This window comes from Schistocerca nitens, chromosome 2, assembly GCF_023898315.1.
Source record: "Schistocerca nitens isolate TAMUIC-IGC-003100 chromosome 2, iqSchNite1.1, whole genome shotgun sequence".
Taxonomy (NCBI): domain Eukaryota; kingdom Metazoa; phylum Arthropoda; class Insecta; order Orthoptera; family Acrididae; genus Schistocerca; species Schistocerca nitens.
In genome coordinates this window covers 884522622-884544429 of record NC_064615.1, presented here as the reverse complement: position 1 = coordinate 884544429, position 21808 = coordinate 884522622, and the positions used below count along the sequence as shown (strand labels likewise).

The 21808-nt window shown below is 42.5% G+C and overlaps 1 protein-coding gene across 1 annotated transcript in view; it reads right to left on the bottom strand.

Moving 5' to 3' along the window:
• The window catches only part of LOC126234694 (dehydrogenase/reductase SDR family member 11-like), a 48954-nt gene that overhangs the window by 18023 nt on the left and 9123 nt on the right, over window positions 1–21808 (bottom strand). The window contains exons 2-3 of the mRNA XM_049943433.1: window positions 13435–13597; window positions 2333–2462 (exon numbers count right to left, since the gene is read on the bottom strand). Coding sequence (XP_049799390.1) covers window positions 2333–2462; window positions 13435–13597 — 293 coding nt within the window. The remainder of the gene's footprint in view (window positions 1–2332; window positions 2463–13434; window positions 13598–21808) is intronic.

Here is a 21808-nt window from a genome sequence, read left to right as displayed (position 1 = left end):
GTATTTTTTAGCTAAACCTATGAAAAATTGTATTTGGGTTCTGTTTTACAAATAAAAAAAATATGTGTCACCACTTTTGCAAATACGACCCCTTAGTGTGTGACAGGAGATGAAAATTTTTAAGAAACTATTTCGTCACATTAAAAAATTTTTAAAGCTGATTCTATGAAAACTCGTATTTCACTTCTCGGTTACATATAAAGAAATATGTGTTAGAGGATGAACGTTTCTATTGAAATATGAACGCAATAACGTAAAAATCATGATCAACAAAAACCTAGGGCTTCAGCTGCCAGAATCGTTTTTTGGCCGAAAGTACATTCGGAAAATACCATGCTTCTATGACCTTAATTAGTGTGAAAAGTGTCGAACGTTTTGCAGTCTGTCAGCAAAATAAAACCGCGATAAAAGAAAACAAAAACCATATGTGCAGACCATACAGTATACGCGAGCGAAACAGCGGGCGATAAGCTGGTTATTGACAAAATAGTTATGAATACTTCCTTATTATTCTCTCTGCAGCTCTCGTACGTGCCCGGCCTTTACTAGATCGTTCCCATACGAACTCAGCATTGTCGAGAAATGTCGTAAAACACTGTTCAGGGGTAAATTTTTAGCAACCATGGTTTAATATTGCAAGTCACACTGCCTGTAAGTTTTGTTGAAGATGCCGATGCATTATGTTTAAACTGCGTTATTAATTTCATCAATTAATAGTTTTAGAGGGTTAATCGTTGACTCTAACATTCTATACCCATGGATCAAAAGTTAATGTTCGGAATCGTACGCTTGCTAGTAGATATTTTGAGACTTTTTTTTATTAGTGTTAGCATCATTCAGCAGGCGTTCAAGAGAATTACGGAATAAAATTTGATGTCAGGTACCTTTCGTGGTTCCAAAATAATGGAGAACACATGTTGTCACTAGAGTTTCCACTACAGAATGGAAAATTCCCACGACCACTGAGGAAGCTCAGACACTAATCAACAGCAATATTCAAAAAGATTTGAAAGTTAGTATTAATTAGATCGACTAACACTGTTTGAAACTAATTAGCGGGCTTCTGCATACGTTTTGCCACCTAATGTATTTATAACTAAGTCTTCCACTGTACTGTGCACCCTTGGTGTGTGACGTGCAGCATTAGAACGACATATCTATTAGCGTTAACCTCGGAAAAAGTACACAAATATAATTACTCTTCAGCCAAAGATATTCCTACGATTGCTTTGGAGATGACAAGGAGTCAAGCCATAAAACCCGTAGAATCAGGATGAGCTGTGCAGTCTGTATGTAAAATTAATGCAGTTCACGTGAGTATTCACAAGAAGATAAAAAATTCCCCTGCTGTAGTTTTTAGCTCTGGCAGAGAAGACCAAATAACAGCGCTTAATAACATTTTACAGAAAAAAAATCGAGATAACGCATAGGTGTCAAAATATCTTTGTTTTAAGGATAGAAAAGGAAAAACATCGTGTTTTGCAAATGGCTACGTTTTAAAAACCAAGAAGCATGTTCCCCATGTTTTTGTTTCTGTTTTTGCACTCAGCTGTATATATATTTGTTAGACTTACATGTTGTGGATTTCAAGCACTTGACAAGGATGAAATTCTCGGTCTAAATCCACAACAGTTTGGGTGTCTCGATGAGTGTGGTTAAGGAGTCTTCGGACTCCCTGTTGACACGTTAATAAATTTTTTTCATGCTTATTATTAAGAGACGACATATTTTGAAGTTTTAGAACAGTTCTTGCATCTGAGTAAAAAGCCTGAAATTCTAACCACTTGGGAGTGAAATCGAAAGCAATTAAATTTGGCATCAATAAATAGAGCTAACTCGAAAACAGAAATTTTTGCCTGTATGAAATATCATACCATATAATTGACAACCATACACTATGTCCGAATGTATAATGCCACGCATTCGAAAGTCATCTGAGAACAAAGAGTGTAGCAACGTTCATAATCGTTACCGAGACTGCGAACTTATTACGTCAGTAAACATTTGATTTGTGACTAACAAGAATTTAGGGAAACGTAAATAAGAGAAATAGTATATTTCTAAATGTCAAGAAGGGCGTAAAGGACTGATGGAGTGACAGATGTATCACTATTAGAGTTAATTCCACTACAGTCACTACTGCAGTATCTACTTACGGAATTATTTGTACACGTGTGTGTGTGTGTGTGTGTGTGTGTGTGTGTGTGTGTGTGTGTGTGGTGTGTATGTGTGGCCGCCTATAGGAGCCTCATTATCTAAGCGCCATCCCATATATACTGATATGTGTGTGTGTGTGTGTTACGAGCCTCATCATGTAAGCGCTTGCTCCTACCTGCTGATGTGGATGATGAAGCCGTCGTCGACGCCCCTCCTCATCATGTCCTGGACCGCCTCCCTGCTGCAGATGGCCAGGCCAAGCTCGTTCACCTCAAACATCTGTCTCCAGTGTTCTGTTTTACCGGCTGTGTAAGTCAACACGGATGAGCATCAGTCAATTTTCTAAATATAGTCAGATAACTTAAAGCGCAATTTTGACGCATCAGTTTCAGAGAAAGAGACAGGTAAAAAAATACATTTCACCTTTAACAGATGATAATATGGGAATTTATGGTTAAAAAGAAACCTATCAAGAAAATAAGTTAAAAGGAGACCTGCTACGTGTTGTGCTCGCGTTGAAGTTACATTGATCAATACTCGTTACCTGAAAGGCTGTTTAGAACAGAGATATGCAATTTCTACCTTACATTAACTGTAGCTTCGTTTTGTAGCTTTCCGTTAGCCGGCCGCGGTGGTCTCGCGGTTCTAAGCGCGCAGTCAGGAACCGTGCGACTGCTACGGTCGCAGGTTCGAATCCTGCCTCGGGCATGGATGTGTGTGACGTCCTTAGGTTAGTTAGGTTTAAGTAGTTCTAAGTTCTAGGGGACTGATGACCACAGCTGTTGAGTCCCATAGTGCTCAGAGCCATTTTTGAACGTTTTCGTTAATACGAATGCTCCCACAGTTTTTACTCGATATCTGTACTGTTGATAGACTTTTCTACAACGTAAATGTAGTAAAATTAACCTTTAACTCACTACGTGACTTTTCTTAACGTATGTCACAGGGTGGTGGCTCTGGGGTCCCTACGTTTAAATCGAGATCAAAGAAGTAGTTCTTCTGATATTGTCCATTTAAGTCAAATAACATCTATTTTTACAATTATTTAAGTGTTGTTTAAATACTCATTCTAATTTAATAACACTAAAAAGCTCCTGCAGTATTTTAAATTTTGTCACACGAAACCACTTAGCTTTTTGCATTTTTTTAAACTAGTACACATAAACGAACAGTTACAGAAGTGAATTTTACATTATAAAAAATTATATGTCTCTGTATAAAGCAAATTTTCACATAAAACTAAATTCAAGAGTTTAAACTTTCACATGAAAATTACGCTCTATAGATACAAAAAGAAAGTCTACAAAATTGACATTCACTACTGGGATCTACGTTTTTCTTTATCGTCACTCAGGACACATTTTATTCTAACTTACATGTTATGTGTTTTATTGGAGAAATGGAAAGGTCAACATCTTGTCCTGAAGTTCTTCCTTTGAATGGTTCTCCGCTAGTAGAACTATGATCAGTGCCTTTTGAAAAATGGTCGTCTTTTTCGCCTATTTCTTCATCTACGCCCCTGACATCTTCTCCATCCACCGAAAAATAAATTCATTACATTTAGGATCGTTAAAATTTACGCATTCCCGTGAACATATTTTGTACTATGTTGAAGAAAACAGGGAGGAAGTTCACGAGTCGCGGTCTAGGAGACGTCGACACGTCCCAGCAACACGTGTCAACAACAAATACAGGTATCGATAACGCAACCAACGGAGAAACATTGTAGGGTTAGCGATGTCAAGAGGGTAGGGAGGGTGTATAAGCATTCTGACAGAAATGACCGTAGAGAAAGAGTTAAAAAATCTCACGCGATCTGAGTGACCTAGCCTTGTGAGTTAGGGGTTAAACCAAATAAACTTACATGCACAATTGCTGGTCCATGGCTTTTCGAATGTTTAAAACCAACAGGTTGAAAAACTCAGGCACATTTTAAAATTGCATACGAAATTTTTATCTTTATTGTTACACAGTGTGAAACAGAAGCAACAGTGACCATATTGCGAGTCATCGTTAACTCCCCTGTTATGGAGTAACTACCTTCTCTTCATTACAGTGGACTTTTTCTTTTTTTTTCCTTTTTTTAAAAAATGAAGCCGCAGCTTCCTTTACACCTTGTGTATCCGTCTCATGAAGTTCTTTCGCCGTACAGTTCCCCAAACTCACTTCTAGTTCCACAAGCATTCTCAGTTCATCACTCCTACTATTAAATGTAGCTACAACATCATAGATCCCTAATTTAGCTGCGCTCATCCCAACAGATGAAAATACAACATGTAGCTATCAAGGAACTCCTTTCCATGCTGATACATCTTCAGTGTTCCTGCACAATCACAGCTCGAGGCAAAATGCCGAAACCCTCTATTATGCTGTGATACATTTCACTTTCTGTATTCATTTCTCAAAACTCTTAAACAAAGTACTAGATAGTGTTCTCACTGCACTTGTCTTTACACAGTTATGATTCACAGTTTCTTGCGTTACATTCCAGAACGTGTTTCTCAATATCAAATATACATTTTTTGGTAAAACCTGTTGTTACCTTTATTTGCATGCTTCTTAAATAATCCTCCGGCTAGCTGTATTCGTTTACCGGAAATCTTCTTACTGCACAATATAAAATGCAAATATTCCAACGAAAGCCGGCGCCTCCCTCTATTATTCTGCGCCCCCCCCCCCCTACCCTACCTTCCCCCAGTGACATGTGCTACCAACTTCGAGGAAGGCTGCACTAGACGATTGGAAAACAGTTGGCTGGTTAGATGCGTCCCGATTTCAGACGGTAACAGCTACTGGTAAAGTACGACTGTGGTCCAAACCCCAAGACGCCATGGACCCAAGTAGTCAACAACGCACTGTGCAAGTTGGTGGTAGCTAGCGTCTGTTTCTCATTCCCATGAACCAAGTTAGGCTGCTCCTCCACCGTTAATATGCTGTCTTATCTCTCAAGAACTGACCAGTAGGTCCTGTCAGTAGGAAAGATGAGAAACAGTCAACGATCACCCCCAGTATTAGCTACTTACCAAGCATTAAACCACAATCAATGACACTAATGGATGAGTGGCAGAATCGCAGTGGTAACAAGGGAGCCCACGGTAGTGATTCACTGAGTGTTCGTCTCCTCCGAATAAATGCATTTCTAATAAGTAAAAGATTCGAGTTAAATCAAAGTAGATTCTTCTTGCGTGTCTTCCTCTGTTCTTAACAGCTCAAGAGTGTGTGATATCTTATGGGACTTAACTGCTAAGGTCATCCGTCCCTAAGCTTACACACTACTTAACCTAAATTATCCTAAGGACGAACACACACGCCCATGCCCGAGGCTGATCCCGCGCTGCGTTCTTATCATCACCGTGAGTTCTAAACGCAAAACCAGAGTGCGTAAACAGCAGTTATCTGACATTAGGCTTTACCAGCATTCTTTTGAATAACAAGGAAGGCCACAGTGAGTTCTTGATTTCAGCCAACGACGGCTTCACGAATACAAAATAGGGAGATCCCTGAGACAAAATATCCAGAACATGCGAGTAAATTCACTGAATTTTTTTAGCACCGAGAGCAAAAACTAAAAGGAAACTAAAAGGAAACGACTGGTTCCTCAAGAAACAGGTATCTGTTCCTAAGTAGGCCCTACGAACTTTCAAGATGTAGCATACTTGATTGAAAAATTCAAATCACCAAGCATTATGACTGAGGAATTAGTTCTTCCCGCAGCCGTCAAAATACATGGAGAAAGGTTTGGTGAGAGTCTGAAGTCGGTACCACTCTCAGATGATACCGTGGTCGCCTCCTACATGAAAAATTAATTGCTACCAAGTCTTCATGATAGCCCGACATTCATCGTGCAGTCAGATGACAGTACTAATACCGAAAATCTTCCCTAGTTTCCCAAAGGTGTGGACTGTATTTACATGGAACAGACTTGGTCCTCTGGTCCAACTGTAACGATTATTAATTGGAAATTGTTATGTTCGGATTCTTGCAGACCATTTGCACCCATTCATGGACTTCATTTTCCCAAACAGTAATGGGCTATTATGTCGCCGGACCGCAGCTGTTTGCGACTGGTTTCAAGAACATTTTGGACACTTCGAGCGAATAATCTGGGCACCCAGATCGCCCGACATGAATCCCATCGAGTATTTATGGGACATAATCGACAGGACAGTTCTACACAAAATCCTGCATCGGAAACACTTCCGCAATTATGGATGGGTATAGAGTGAGAATGACTCAATATTTCTGCAGGGGACTTCCAACTTGTGAGTCCATGTCACGTCGAGTTGCCGCACTACACTGAGCAAAATGTGGTCCGACATGATATTAGAAAGTCCCCATGACTTTTATCACCTTAGTGTTTGGCAAGAACTGGGAAGGGAGATGGTTCCTAGAAACCTAATAAAATTTATAAAAGCATGTATACAAGTAAGAACAAGTATGGTGAAAGTGAATGGAAAGATGTCAGAGACACTCAAGGTGAGAAATGGAATGCGACAGGGAGATTGCCTCTCCCACCCTCCCCCCACCCCCCTTACCACCGCACTGGGCAGAAGGGTCAACACCTTGGCCTATGAAGATGATGTTTTAATTGCACAGAATGAACACGATCTGGTTCAGGTGACAAGAGTGTTAATGGCAGAGGCAATGAGACTAGGTTTTAAGATGTGGATAAGACCATATACCTCGCAGTGAGCAGTGAGAACGATGACAGACCTTTAGATGTGGAAGTAATGTCTCTGAAGAGAACTGAAATATCTTGGGGCACTACTCAGGAAAATGAATAAGACAGACCAGGAAATAAAGACAAGAATTCAAGCAGGAAGCAGGTCAAGGTTTGCACTTGGGATCCAAGGCTTCTGTCAACGTCCACGAACATTCGGATCCACAGAACGGTAATACAACCGGTCTTCTTACACGGAACAGAGAACTGGACTCTGGCATAAAAGATAGAAATAAAACTCCTGATGTTTAAAAACACTATTCTGAGACAGATTTTTGTACCAGTGAAAGATGGAGACGACAGGAGGATAAGGATAAATCGCGAATTGCAGGGGCTGCACAAATCGTGGGACATTGTGGCTGTGATTACAGAGTGGAGACTGAAGTGTTACTGGCACGTAATGCGTTAAGAGGGACAGATCACAAGGCAGGTGGTGGAAGAGGACAGCAGAGACAGCAGACCGAGGGAAAGACCGCGGCTGAGGTGGACTGACGGAATCAGAGGGGACATAAGTATGATGGGTCTAGCCGGAGAAGAATACATGGAATGGGGAAGATGGAGGCGCCTGACCGACGAGGCCAAGGACCGACTGCGGCTTGTGTGGCCAACCTAGTAAGTAAGGTGAAACAAACGAATTGCTCGTAAGTTTATTTTCTGCTCAGTGTCTCTCCTTAAAAGAGTCTATAAGGAGGCTTGGTAGTATTAATAACATAGAAAATGGAAGCCAAATAGCAGCTCTTAATACACTAGAGAAGCAGAAAAGGGAAACACCCCAGTAAAGCAATACCACAGAAGACTACTGGCTCAAAAAATGGTTCAAATGGCTCTGAGCACTATGGGACTTAACTGCTAAGGTCATCATTCCCCTAGAACTTAGAACTACTTAAACCTAACTAACCTAAGGACGTCACACACATCCATGCCCGAGACAGAATTCGAACCTGTGACCGTAGCGGTCGTGCGGTTCCAGCCAGACTGTAGCGCCTAGAACCGCTTGGACACTCCGGTTGGCCTACTGGCTCACACGTTATACACAGATGAATCAAAATGTTATGACGATCGACTTAATATCATGTCGGTCCACGTCTTGCACACAATATCGCAGCTATTCCACATACAATGCATTCTGCAAGTCCTCGATAAGTCTCTGGAAGAACGTAGCACCAGATACCTACACACAGGTCGCACAGATCATTTAAATTACAGGCCATTGGTTTCTTGGCCGGGAGCTTGCACCCCAGAGTACCCCAAAGTGGGCTTGGATGAGACTAATTTGGTGCCCAAGACATCAACGTGAGTGGTTCCTCGAACCACTGTAGCATGAAACTTCCTGGGAGATTACAACTGTGTGCTGGATCGAGATTCGAACTCTGGACCTTTGCCTTTCGCGGGAAAGCCCTCTACCATCTGAGGTACCCAAACACGACTCACGACCCGTAATTCTACTAGTACCTCGTCTTCTACCTTCCAGACTTCACAGAAGCTCTTCTGCAAACCTTGCAGAACTAGCACTCGGGGAAGAAAGAATATTGAAGAGACATAGCCACAGCCTGGGGGATGTTTCCAGAATGAGATTTTCACTCTGCAGCGGAGTGTGCGCTGATATGAAACTTCCTGGCAGAAGTTCTGCAAGGTTCGCAGAAGAGCTGTGAAGTTTGGAAGGTAGGGGACGAGGTACTGGCAGAGTTGAAGCTGTGGGGACGGGTCGTGAGTCGTGCTTGCGTAGCTCAGATGGTAGAGCACTTGCCCGTGAAAGGCAAAGGTTCCGAATCGAGTCTCGGTCCGGCACACAGTTTTAATCTGCCAGGAAGTTTCATATGAGCGCACATTCCGCTGCAGAGTGAAAATCTTATTGTGGCACTGTAGCATGATTCAGCTCTTACGATGTGGACTGTTATCCTGATGGAAGATGGCATCGTCGTAAGAGAAGACATCAAGCATGGACGGATGCATATGATACACAATACTGTTTCACCTTGTCCAGCTGCCATTGAGTCTTAGATTACCTTCACAGGTCCCATAAAAGCCCAACTGAATGTCATACATTGCTCTCCCAAATGGCTTGTGCCCATGGTGTGATGAGATACTTGTTTTGAGTAGATGTACACCCAGATGACGACGCATCTGGAGACGATCATCGATCTGGTGTAACAAGAAATGTGAATTGTCTGGCCAGACGACACGTTTGCAAAAATCCACGGTCCAGTCTCGTGGCCCCATGCCCACTGTGATCCTAAATGACAGTGTCTTTAAGTAAATGGGAACATATGTGGGACGTCTGACGTTGCTTGTTCCAGACCAGCACTGTACTCTGTTGTCAGATGGTCTGCAGACGCCGCCTTCCTATTCGGAGCGAGCAAGCCTCCGACGTGTACATTCTGTGATGAAGCCTCGTCTCCAGGTCGTGGTTTCGCCGTTCCCCAGCCACCTTCCACAGGTGCTGACGACAGCAGCACACTAGCAGCCGACCAGTCCCGCGGTTTCCGAGAAGCTCTTTCACAGCTGGGCGCCTCGCCTTAGCAACCTACCCCACCTCACAGTCGATTATGTCTGTGTGTTTCTACATTTGCGGCATACCTCGTCGCTAGAACGATTCTGCTATCGTCGCTACTCCGCTTATATACTTTCATTCATCCCCGCATCGTCACGGGGCTGCGTCCAATCTCGCTGCGGCCAGAGGTCATAATATTTTGGCTCATCAGTGTGTTTCTTTACGGTATGATGAAAAAGTAAAAGTGATTGAAGGAAAAATGTATTTGGATGGGGAATAAAAATGGCTCAATAAAATTAATAAAAGAGAATTTACAGTGGATATATTTCGCGTAATGATGATGATGATGATGATGATGATGATGAAGTAGAAATAAATTTTTACAGATGGAGTTAATGCAGAGTTAATTATGGGGTAAGGTTACTTCATATTTTTGAGCTGTGCTGGACGCACCGAATATGCTCAAAACTGGAAGAAAGCAAAAGTAATATTCATTTATAAGAAAACTACATGGGAAAATGCTAATTGATTCACCCCAAATATTGTACACTACGGCTGTAGACAAGAGACTCTATAGGTGAATAATCGTTATTGAAGAATAAATAGGCTTTACAAAAGGATATTTAACAGCTTACGACATTTCTATTTTATGACGAATTCATAAAATAAATGACACTGTAAACAAGGTAAACACTTAACGTATATATACGGTCCCGTCACATTAATGTGGTTACCTTTCATGTTCGATGTCAACGTGGAGTAACCGCTCACAGACGACCTGTAGCACCACTGGCAGTAGAGACTATAAAGGGTGTTACAAAAAGGTACGGCCAAACTTTCAGGAAACATTCCTCACACACAAATAAAGAAAAGATGTTATGTGGACATGTGTCCGGAAGCGCTTAATTTCCATGTTAGAGCTCATTTTAGTTTCTTCCACCTACGCTCAATGGAGCACGTTATCATGATTTCATACGGGATACTCTACCTTTGCTGCTAGAACATGTGCCTTTACAAGTACAACATGTGGTTCATGCACGATGCAGCTCCTGCACATTTCAGTCGAAGTGTTCGTACGCTTCTCAACAACAGATTCGGTGACTGATGGATTGGTAGAGGCGGACGAATTCCGTGGCCTCCACGCTCTCCTGACCTCAACCCTCTTGACTTTCATTTATGGGGGCATTTGAAAGCTCTTGTCTACGCAATCCCGGTACCATATGTAGAGACTATTCGTGCTCGTATTGTGGATGGCTGTGATACAATGCGTCATTCTCCAGGGCTGTATCAGCGCATCAGGGATTCCATGCGACGGAGGGTGGATGCATATATCCTCGCTAACGGAGGACATTTTGAACATTTCCTGTAACAAAGTGTTTGAAGTCACGCTGGTACGTTCTGTTGCTGTGTGTTTCCATTCCATGATTAATGTGATTTGAAGAGAAGTAATAAAATGAGCTCTAACATGGAAAGTAAGCGTTTCCGGACACGTGTCCACATAACATATTTTCTTTCTTTGTGTGTGAAGAATGTTTCCTGAAAGTTTGGCCGTACCTTTTTGTAACTTCCTGTACAAAGCCTGTCAGGGGAAGCGGGGAACAGTACAGTCATTGTCGTAATTTGGAAATGGAGTGATTTATCTGATGTCCAAAAGGGACATGAACATTGGCTTCGCCGGCCGGTGTGCCCGAGCGGTTCTAGGCGCTTCAGTCTGGAACCGCACGACCGCTACCGTCGCGGGTTCGAATCCTGCCTCGGGCATGGATGTGTGTGATGTCCTTAGGTTAGTTAGGTTCAAGTAGTTCAGGGTTCTAGGGAACTGATGACCTCAGATGTTAAGTCCCATAGTGCTCAGAGCCATTTGAACCATTTGAACATTGCCTTCTGGGCCAAGCGTATAAGAATTTCCCAAAGGGTTAAGTCTGTAAACTGCTTGTTAGCCGTCATGGTTAAGGTATACCGTGTATGGCAAAATGGCGCTACCCAAAACCTGCACAGTGGCGACAGTTGTGCACCAAGGCCACAGATGACAATACGATAATGAAGTTCCTGTTTTATTCCGTATTACGATGCAACGTTCCTTTAGACATACATGGATGATAGCGGGAAATTACGTTCGACTTCCGGTCTGGCACAACGTTTGATTGTCGTCATTCCATTATACAGATGATGGTTGTCCATATTCACAGTTGCGAATACATTTCATGTATAGATGGCAGTGGTAAACGACGGCTTCGGCGGTGAGTAGGAACGAACGGACGTGGAGCTGTTGACCAACTGAGGGTCCAGATGAACCTGAACGACCGTTCAGCGAACGTTGCTGTGTGTGGGCCTCTGCGACAGGCGCCTGGTTTATGCACCGATGCCGACTGCTGTTCATGCGACGAAGGCTAGAACTGCCACGCCAGTGCCGCAACTGTACCTCCACTGAACGATGACAGGTAGCCTTTTGACATAATCAGTTTTATGCTCCATCGGAGAAATGGCGTTTTGAGAGTACGACGCGAAACGTCTGAAAGCAAACACCTGCAACAATCGCCGGAAGGATCCAGACCGGAGCACGGAGTGTTATTGTCTGGAGAATGTTCTAGTGACATTCCTACGCGATCTTGTCATACTGGAAAGCAAAGTGGCCATGTCCACCGCTAAATGCAGTCTGTTTCGCCTCGGCACGATCTCCTTAACGGGACAATTCAACGTATCACACAGCTCACAAGTGTGTGTGCGTGCCTCGAAGAGCTCCACGAAGAGTTTACCGTACTCCACTGGCCACCAAACTCCACTCATTTAAGGCTGATAGAGAGTGTGTTTGACCTAATTGGGTTGGCCGCGCCAAGGATCCTCTGCCGACAAACCTAGAGCACGTGGCCACTGCACTGGGGCCGGCATGACTCCACGTCCCTGTCAGTGATTTCCAGAACTTCATTGACTCTCTTCCTGCACGTCTGCGCTGCAGAAGGTGGCTATTCACGCTTTTGACAGTTGGTCACATTAATGTGACTGGACTGTGTATTTTTGTATTGAAAAACTTTGATAGTGGTTTGTGAGAAGAAGTATAGAACCAAACGAAGCATAGAGGACGCTGATATCAGGAGCTGAATACAGCTACCAAAACACCGATTTATGTTGGTTCTAGATGGAATATGTAAAGAGGAAAAAAAAATTTTCGATAACGACATGAGAATAGGCCTACATAATGGTTTCAAAAGTTGGTCATGATTTGAACATGGGAAAAGTTTTCATAAAATCGTCAACGCTAGTATCTCTTTTCAAAAAACATGATAAAATACTGTATGTGCTTCAATTATTAACTCTACTTCAATCAACACACTAACACACTTTTAAGTGCTATTTGCACTTTTTTTTTTTTTTTGCTACTTTCGGCAGGCATCATTAAGGATATTATATATCTGAATCCTTTAATTACCACAGTTTTCACCCACCATAATCTTTCTGTGAATCGCGCAATTTGTATTAAACATTTATCGTGTTTCTGTGGAACAACAGCTCAGGAAGCCATTTGCCACACGAGTGTGGACGAGAGACCTTGAGGTTGCCAGAGTGCCGGACCAGTAGGCGTTAATTCTGTTCGCAGTACTGACACAGGTCTGATTCGTCTCCTTGTCTTGACGTGTCTCGTTGTATTTTTTTGTTGTCATCAAAATGTACAGATATGCTGCAATATTAGTAAATTTTTACTCTAGGTGATAATGCAATCAGAATGAATTTTCAGCGGTGTGTGCTCTGATATGAAACAACCTAGCGCATTAAAACTGTATGACAGACCGAGACTCGAAATCCAGACCTTTTCCTCGCGTGAGCAATATCTCTTCCAACTGCGCTACCCAACGAGTCGCAGGTTGCTGGTCGCACTTCGGTAGCTCAGCTGGTAGCGTACTTGCCCACAAAAGGCAAAGGCCTCGAGTTCGAGTGTCGGTCCAGCACACGATTTTAATTTGCCAGGAAGTTTGATAATGCATTCCTTCACATATCAAGTCAAATATATATTAATTCAACATAAATACATTAAAATTTGAAATATCTGATTTTCCGTTTGCATACGTACATATGAAATCAGTTTCGTGATCGACACCGGCGCTGTTGATCAGGATGTCGACTCCTTTGAGGTTCTCCCTAATCCATTTGAAAGCTGACAGGATGCTTTCTTCTTTTCCCACGTCACACTGAAGAGCGTACAGTTTGCCCGGCAACCCCTTCACTTCAAGAGCCTAAGGAAAAACAGAAAGAATGCTTTTAAGTGCTTCATAAGATGATGATGTCAACAGCTATGTGCAACACGGCACTGGTACGTTCCTCTACCATGGAATGGTTAGACAGGTTGTTTCACGCACGCTGTTGTGTGGGAATGAGTACCACTGTAGACAGTCTGCAGCTTCGGCCCTTTGTGTGGACACTGTTTCAGGTGGCGTACCGGTTTCAACCGGTTTCATCTGAGAATCAAATAGACGAGATAGGAGCGGCCTCGGAAAGAAGATAGGGAAAATCGTTGGGTTGTTCGAATCGTCATACTGCTGTGGCTGTCCGTTGACCAACTCACATACTGCTACCGCGAATGGCGCGAAGGAAGGATGGTTACAGGTACGCCTCTGCATTGGCTCTAATTTCTCGAATTTTCCCGTCGTGGTCATCACGTGAGATATATTTGTCGTCCGACTCTTCCTGGATGATGCTTTCTCGAAATTTCGATCGTAAACCTCTCCGTGATGCACAACGCCTCTCTTGCAACGTTTTCCAATGGAATCTCAAGCGTGGCTGCAGCAGCAACTGTGCCCACGTAATGCAGGGAACAAAAACAGCCACCAGTTGCGGAAGGTAGCGATCAAAAGCTCTTGACCTAGGTTTCAGAAGTCTTCAGAAGACTTTTTACGACTTACATGCGGATCATGATGTGCCACAAATAGGTATAGTCGTAATTAAAATTGTTGAGCATCCCGGTAAGCTTCTCACGCCGACTGAACGATCCAAAGACGAAACGCGCACCTCTTCGTTGGGTCATCTCTGTCTCTTCTACCAGTCCTACCTGGTAAGGAACCTGTATGGATCGTTCGAAGAAGTGCCTTATAAGCCACTTCCTTTGTGGATGAGCTACATTTCCGTAAGATTCTCAAAAAATGGCTGAGCACTATGGGACTTAACTTCTGAGGTCATCAGTTCCCTAGAACTTAGAACTACTTAAACCTAACTAACCTAAAGACATCACACACATCCATGCCCGAGGCAGGATTCGAACGTGCGACCGTAGCTGTAGCGCGGTTCCCATAAGATTCTCACTATACATCCCAGTCTTTCATGAATTTGGACGATGAGTTTCGTATAAAGGTCTCCTTCACAACAGCGGTTATGCACTAATTCGTTATCTTATCATTAAAGTCAACACATTTCGAAAATGTTCTGTTTTGAAATTTGTTATTTAGTATTCCTTAGTAACCACTGAAACATTATCATTCATTCTGTTGTCCGAATGAAAGTTTTCAGGGAAATTTTTTAATTGTTCATGAAAGGATAAGAACTCTAAGAGAGTTCTTTTCATTTCAGTCGATCTTCATGGATGGGTCCGTAACAACCTATTTTCTCTGCGTTTCAAAACTCGCTAAGTAACTACGCTGTCGAAATAATACAAATAAAACAATGAAGTCATTGTCCTGTAAGGAGGTTCAGACTATACGATGGTAAACAAGTTTTGGCTGAAACTGTGTTATCTCGACCTTGTATGGTCGTTGTTTTTCAGCTCCAAATCGAAAGCAATTAAACAGAACGTCACAAACTTTTATCATGTCCCATGCGTAGCGAAGTATCATCTTACATTAATTTATTCACGGAATATGCTCCACTTCTGGTTTTAAATACAAAACATACATTACGTTTAATTGTAGAGTATGGAGAAGAATAAATTGCTTGCCTTTTATAGTGTAAAATGTGAGGTGCAGTAAGACCATAGCAGGTGATTGTGCAGTTTAAACAGTTGCCGCCAAGTACATATTTGGAGTTTTCGCTAAATGGATGATTAAAACATACAAAGTTCCAACTGTGGGCCAGCAATGCTGGCTAGTAATTCGTTTTTCTTTCGTATAACGCCTGACGCTATTGACAAGCCTTGCGGACTCCGTCGGCTTATGATCGCGGCCGTGAAGTCATTCAATAACCCGCATTTACTTGTAATTGATGGCAATATCAGTATCGCTACCATTTCAAAAGGTCCTTTGAATTTTTAATAATATATCACTTGCAGTAATGTATGCTCTGAAAAGATGGCGAACGGGAAGCTACAAGTCATTACACTTTATCAGTACAAGATCTGTAAATCAAGTGCACATGCTCATCAGTTAGAGTCATTTCACAATGATACTTCCGACGTATTTTATGGAACAGCAAATGTATGCTGCTACAGTTGGTAATAGAAGGAAAGACTGAGGATAAAAGAAGAAAAAGTTGAAGAAGGGTATCTTAATTATACAACATAAAGCAGTGGACAGGATTACCGAGCGCAAAGCAACTTATGCGTTGCAGTTCACAGAATAAAAATGCATCATAGGATTCAAATGGTTCAAATGGCTCTGAGCACTATGGGACTCAACTGCTGAGGTCATTAGTCCCCTAGAACTTAGAACTAGTTAAACCTAACTAACCTAAGGACATCACAAACATCCATGCCCGAGGCAGGATTCGAACCTGCGACCGTAGCGGTCTTGCGGTTCCAGACTGCAGCGCCTTTAACCGCACGACCACTTCGGCCGGCGTACAATCAAAAGATACCATTATTTATGTTACTGTTCCGTGTGCTCCTGCGATTTGATTGTTCCGGTATAGTGTGTTCGATCTCTTTCGATTCGCTTTGCGGTGCGCGGGTTGGTGCGCCCTCTGGGATTCCGTGCGGGAAGCCGAGAGGGAGTCTCGGGCAGAGAGAGACGAGCGGGCTTGGGCGGAGCGACGCCAGAAGATCGCGGAAGTCGCGTCGGCAAGTGGTGTGAGTGTGGCAGTTGCATTGGGGCCGGCCGAGCAGCCGAACTGGAGGTGCTGCAGTGGCTCACTGTCGTTCGTTCTGTTTACGAGTTCAACCATCCTCACGCTGTGGCTACGGGCTGGTGTTCTTCTGACCATTACCTTATTAGCGGCATTTGGATTAATAGTGTTAACGGTGAGCTGTTAGTTTGGTGCATCTTCATCTGGTGGAGTTACAGCGAGACTTCTTTCTGTCGTATTCTGGCTTGCGCTGCTGAGCAGTGAGTGTTCCCACGTCGCGTGTCGAAATACTGACTTGTGTCCTGGTTGATTTACGTATGAACTGGAGTGCCTATGTGGGCGTGTTTTCTTAAATTGTTGACGAAGTGTTTCACAATACTCTTACTTAAGTGTCTTTAAATTGCATTTCAGTTTGTTACTGAACTTATGTCAGTTAAGGGACGCCCAAATTGTCACGCTAGTCAAGTAAAGTTTAAGTCTACTGTGACACCACTGTTTACCTGTTGGATTAAAATTAATTCTATCTTAACCACAGCTAGGAATAATTTAAGGCTAATTGTAAGTGCCGCGTGTGTTTGTTTTTCGTCCTTTTCTCTTACTCACTACTGTTGAGTGTTAAACTGTTTTGGAAACCCCTTTGACGTCATATCAAGGTGTGGTTTTAGAAAGAGTTCTGTGCGTACTGATGTTAACAGCTCCTGTTGCAACGGAGTTTCTGGCCCACACATCTATGGCACGCCAAGGGTTTATTGCCAACCGCCAGCAGTGAGGTAACTTCTACATCTCCAGCTACATCCATACTCCGCAAGCCACCTGACGGTGTGTGGCGGAGGGTACCCTGAGTACCTCTATCGGTTCTCCCTTCTATTCCAGTCTCGTATTGTTCGTGGAAAGAAGGATTGTCTGTATGCTTCTGTGTGGGCTCCAATCTCTCTGATTTTATCCTCATGCTCTCTTCGCGAGATATACGTGGGAGGGAGCAATATACTGCTTGACTCTTCGGTGAAGGTATGTTAGCGAAACTTTAACAAAAGCCCGTACCGAGCTACTGAGCGTCTCTCCTGCAGAGTCTTCCTCTGGAGTTTATCTATCATCTCCGTAACGCTTTCGCGATTACTAAATGATCATGTAACGAAGCGCGCTGCTCTCCGTTGGATCTTCTCTATCTCTTCTATCAACCCTATCTGGCACGGATCCCACACTGCTCAGCAGTATTCAAGCAGTGGGCGAACAAGCGTACTGTAACCTACTTCCTTTGTTTTCGGATTGCATTTCCTTAGGATTCTTCCAATGAATCTCAGTCTGGCATCTGCTTTACCGACGATCAACTTTATATGATCATTCCATTTTAAATCACTCCTAATGCGTACTCCCAGATAATTTATGGAATTAACTGCTTCCAGTTGCTGACCTGCTATTTTGTAGCTAAATGATATGGGATCTTTCTTTCTATGTATTCGCAGCACATTACACTTGTCTACATTGAGATTCAAATGCCATTCCCTGCACCATGCGTCAATTCGCTGCAGATCCTCCTGCATTTCAGTAGAATTTTCCATTGTTAAAACCTCTCGATATACCACAGCATCATCCGCAAAAAGCCTCAGTGAACTTCCGATGTCATCCACAAGGTCATTTATGTATATTGTGAATAGCAACGGTCCTATGACACTCCCCTGCGGCACAACTGAAATCACTCTTACTTCGGAAGACTTCTCTCCATTGAGAATGACATGCTGCGTTCTGTTATGTAGGAACTCTTCAATCCAATCACACAATTGTTCTGATAGTCCTTATGCTCTTACTTTGTTCATTAAACGACTGTGGGGAACTGTATCGAACGCCTTGCGGAAGTCAAGAAACACGGCATCTACCTGTGAACCCGTGTCTATGGCCCTCTGAGTCTCGTGGACGAATAGCGCGAGCTGGGTTTCACACGACCGTCTTTTTCGAAACCCATGCTGATTCCTACAGAGTAGATTTCTAGTCTCCAGAAAAGTCATTATACTCGAACATAATACGTGTTCCAAAATTCTACAACTGATCGACGTTAGAGATATAGGTCTATATTTCTGCACATCTGTTCGACGTCCCTTCCTGAAAACGGGGATGACCTGTGCCCTTTTCCAATCCTTTGGAACGCTACGCTCTTCTAGAGACCTACGGTACACCGCTGTTATCAATCCTTTTCGAATCATCGTCTGGCCTACGACTATTGATGGACTTCCGTGGTAAAATTCAAGTGGAGGCACTGTCTTGTTAACTTGTCTGAACTGAATGTGCTTGCCTTGTAAAACAGTTCATTACTGATTCTGAATAGTTTAATCAGTGGTAGGGCACTCGTTATTCTGGACCAGACTGTACTTGGCATTAATTGCATTGTCTTGGTAAATCGGTGTGCTACGTAAGATTATAACGCAAGCGCCATTGTGGGTTATATTTACCATTTAACTATATGAGTTGGCTCTGTGAATCATTGTGACACACAAGGTCATGTAAGACAGTGCTGTAGTGGGCATATATTGCTATACGTCTGTGATATTATCTGCTATAAGCCATTGTGCCAATTAGATTATGTAAGTCTTAAATACAGTGACCAGTTTGGTAATTTTCTGTGTTTCGTAATAACATTTGCAAGCATTAAAATTTAAAATTTTGGGAAAAGTTTAAATCTCATATTTGCAGATTGTTTGATGTTAGATAACTTGTTGATGATTCATGTTAAATCAGCTGATGTACATTTAAATTGAACAAGTTATATGTCAACATGTGCCTTACATGAATTTTCTTGCGTAATAAATTAAATTTTATATTCTATCCTCAATTTGTTGCTCAGCCTTCCACTCCAGCAGCCCCTATATCCTGCTCCCAACCATATCGGTTACATACGTTAATACTCGCAAACTCACACATCAAAACCTATAAGATAATTCCCGTTGTCATGGAGTCATGAAACATGACAAGAAGAAAGGTTTATCAGTAAAGGTAAAGGAAAAATCCTAAAATTGCCAGTCTGTAATTACATCGCACGAAAAATATATTTTCTTTGTCATTTGTTATCTGATGACTGTTGTTGTTGTTGTGGTCTTCAGTCCTGAGACTGGTTTGATGCAGCTCTCCATGCTACTCTATCCTGTGCAAGCTTCTTCATCTCCCAGTACCTACTGCAACCTACATCCTTCTGAATCTGCTTAGTGTATTGGTCTCTTGGTCTCCCTCTACGATTTTTACACTCCACGCTGCCCTCCAATGCTAAATTTGTGATCCCTTGATGCCGCAAAACATGTCCTACCAACCGATCCCTTCTTCTGGTCAAGTTGTGCCACAAACTTCTCTTCTCCCCAATCCTATTCAATACCTCCTCATTAGTTATGTGATCTACCCACCTTATCTTCAGCATTCTTCTGTAGCACCACATTTCGAAAGCTTCTATTCGATTCTTGTCCAAACTGGTTATCGTCCATGTTTCACTTCCATACATGGCTACACTCCATACAAATACTTTCAGAAACGACTTCCTGACACCTAAATCTATACTCGATGTTAACAAATTTCTCTTCTTGAGAAACGCTTTCCTTGCCATTGCCAGTCTACATTTTATATCCTCTCTACTTCGACCATCATCGGTTATTTTACTCCCTAAATAGCAAAACTCCTTTACTACTTTAAGTGTCTCATTTCCTAATCTAATTCCCTCAGCATCACCCGACTTAATTTGACTACATTCCATTATCCTCGTTTTGCTTTTGTTGATGTTCATCTTATATCCTCCTTTCAAGACACTGTCCATTCCGTTCAACTGCTCTTCCAAGTCCTTTGCTGTCTCTGACAGAATTACAATGTCATCGGCGAACCTCAAAGTTTTTACTTCTTCTCCATGAATTTTAATACCTACTCCGAATTTTTCTTTTGTTTCCTTTACTGCTTGCTCAATATACAGATTGAATAACATCGGGGAGAGGCTACAACCCTGTCTCACTCCCTTCCCAACCACTGCTTCCCTTTCATGCCCCTCGACTCTTATAACTGCCATCTGGTTTCTGTACAAATTGTAAATAGCCTTTCGCTCCCTGTATTTTACCCCTGCCACCTTCAGAATTTGAAAGAGAGTATTCCAGTCAACGTTGTCAAAAGCTTTCTCTAAGTCTACAAATGCTAGAAACGTAGGTTTGCCTTTTCTTAATCTTTCTTCCAAGATAAGTCGTAAGGTCAGTATTGCCTCGCGTGTTCCAACATTTCTACGGAATCCAAACTGATCTTCCCCGAGGTCAGCTTCTACCAGTTTTTCCATTCGTCTGTAAAGAATTCGCGTTAATATTTTGCAGCTGTGACTTATTAAACTGATAGTTCGGTAATTTTCACATCTGTCAACACCTGCTTTCTTTGGGATTGGAATTATTATATTCTTCTTGAAGTCTGAGGGTATTTCGCCTGTCTCATACATCTCGCTCACCAGATGGTAGAGTTTTGTCAGGACTGGCTCTCCCAAGGCTGTCAGTAGTTCTAATGGAATGTTGTCTACTCCCGGGGCCTTGTTTCGACTCAGGTCTTTCAGTGCTCTGTCAAACTCTTCACGCAGTAGCTTATCTCCCATTTCATCTTCATCTACATCCTCTTCCATTTCCATAATATTTTCCTCAAGTACATCTCCCTTGTATAAACACTCTATATACTCCTTCCACCTTTCTGCCTTCCCTTCTTTGCTTAGAACTGGGTTTCCATCTGAGCTCTTGATATTCATACAAGTGGTTCTCTTCTCTCCAAAGGTCTCTTTAATTTTCCTGTAGGCAGTATCTATCTTACCCCTAGTGAGACAAGCCTCTACATCCTTACATTTGTCCTCTAGCCATCTCTGCTTAGCCATTTTGCACTTCCTGTCGATTTCATTTTTGAGACGTTTGTATTCCTTTTTGCCTGCTTCATTTACTGCATTTTTATATTTTCTCCTTTCATCAATTAAATTCAATATTTCTTCTGTTACCCAAGGATTTCTATTAGCCCTCGTCTTTTTACCTACTTGATCGTCTGCTGCCTTCACCACTTCATCACTCAGAGCTACCCATTCTTCTTCTACTGTATTTCTTTCCCCCATTCCTGTCAATTGTTCCCTTATGCTCTCCCTGAAACTCTCTACAACCTCTGGTTCTTTCAGTTTATCCAGATCCCATCTCCTTAAATTCCCACCTTTTTGCAGTTTCTTCAGTTTCAATCTGCAGTTCATAACCAATAGATTGTGGTCAGAATCCACATCTGCCCCTGGAAATGTCTTACAATTTAAAACCTGGTTCCTAAATCTCTGTCTTACCATTATATAATCTATCTGAAACCTGTCAGTATCTCCAGGCTTCTTCCATGTATACAGCCTCCTTTCATGATTCTTGAACCAAGTGTTAGCTATGATTAAGTTATGCTCTGTGCAAAATTCTACAAGGCGGCTTCCTCTTTCATTCCTTCCCCCC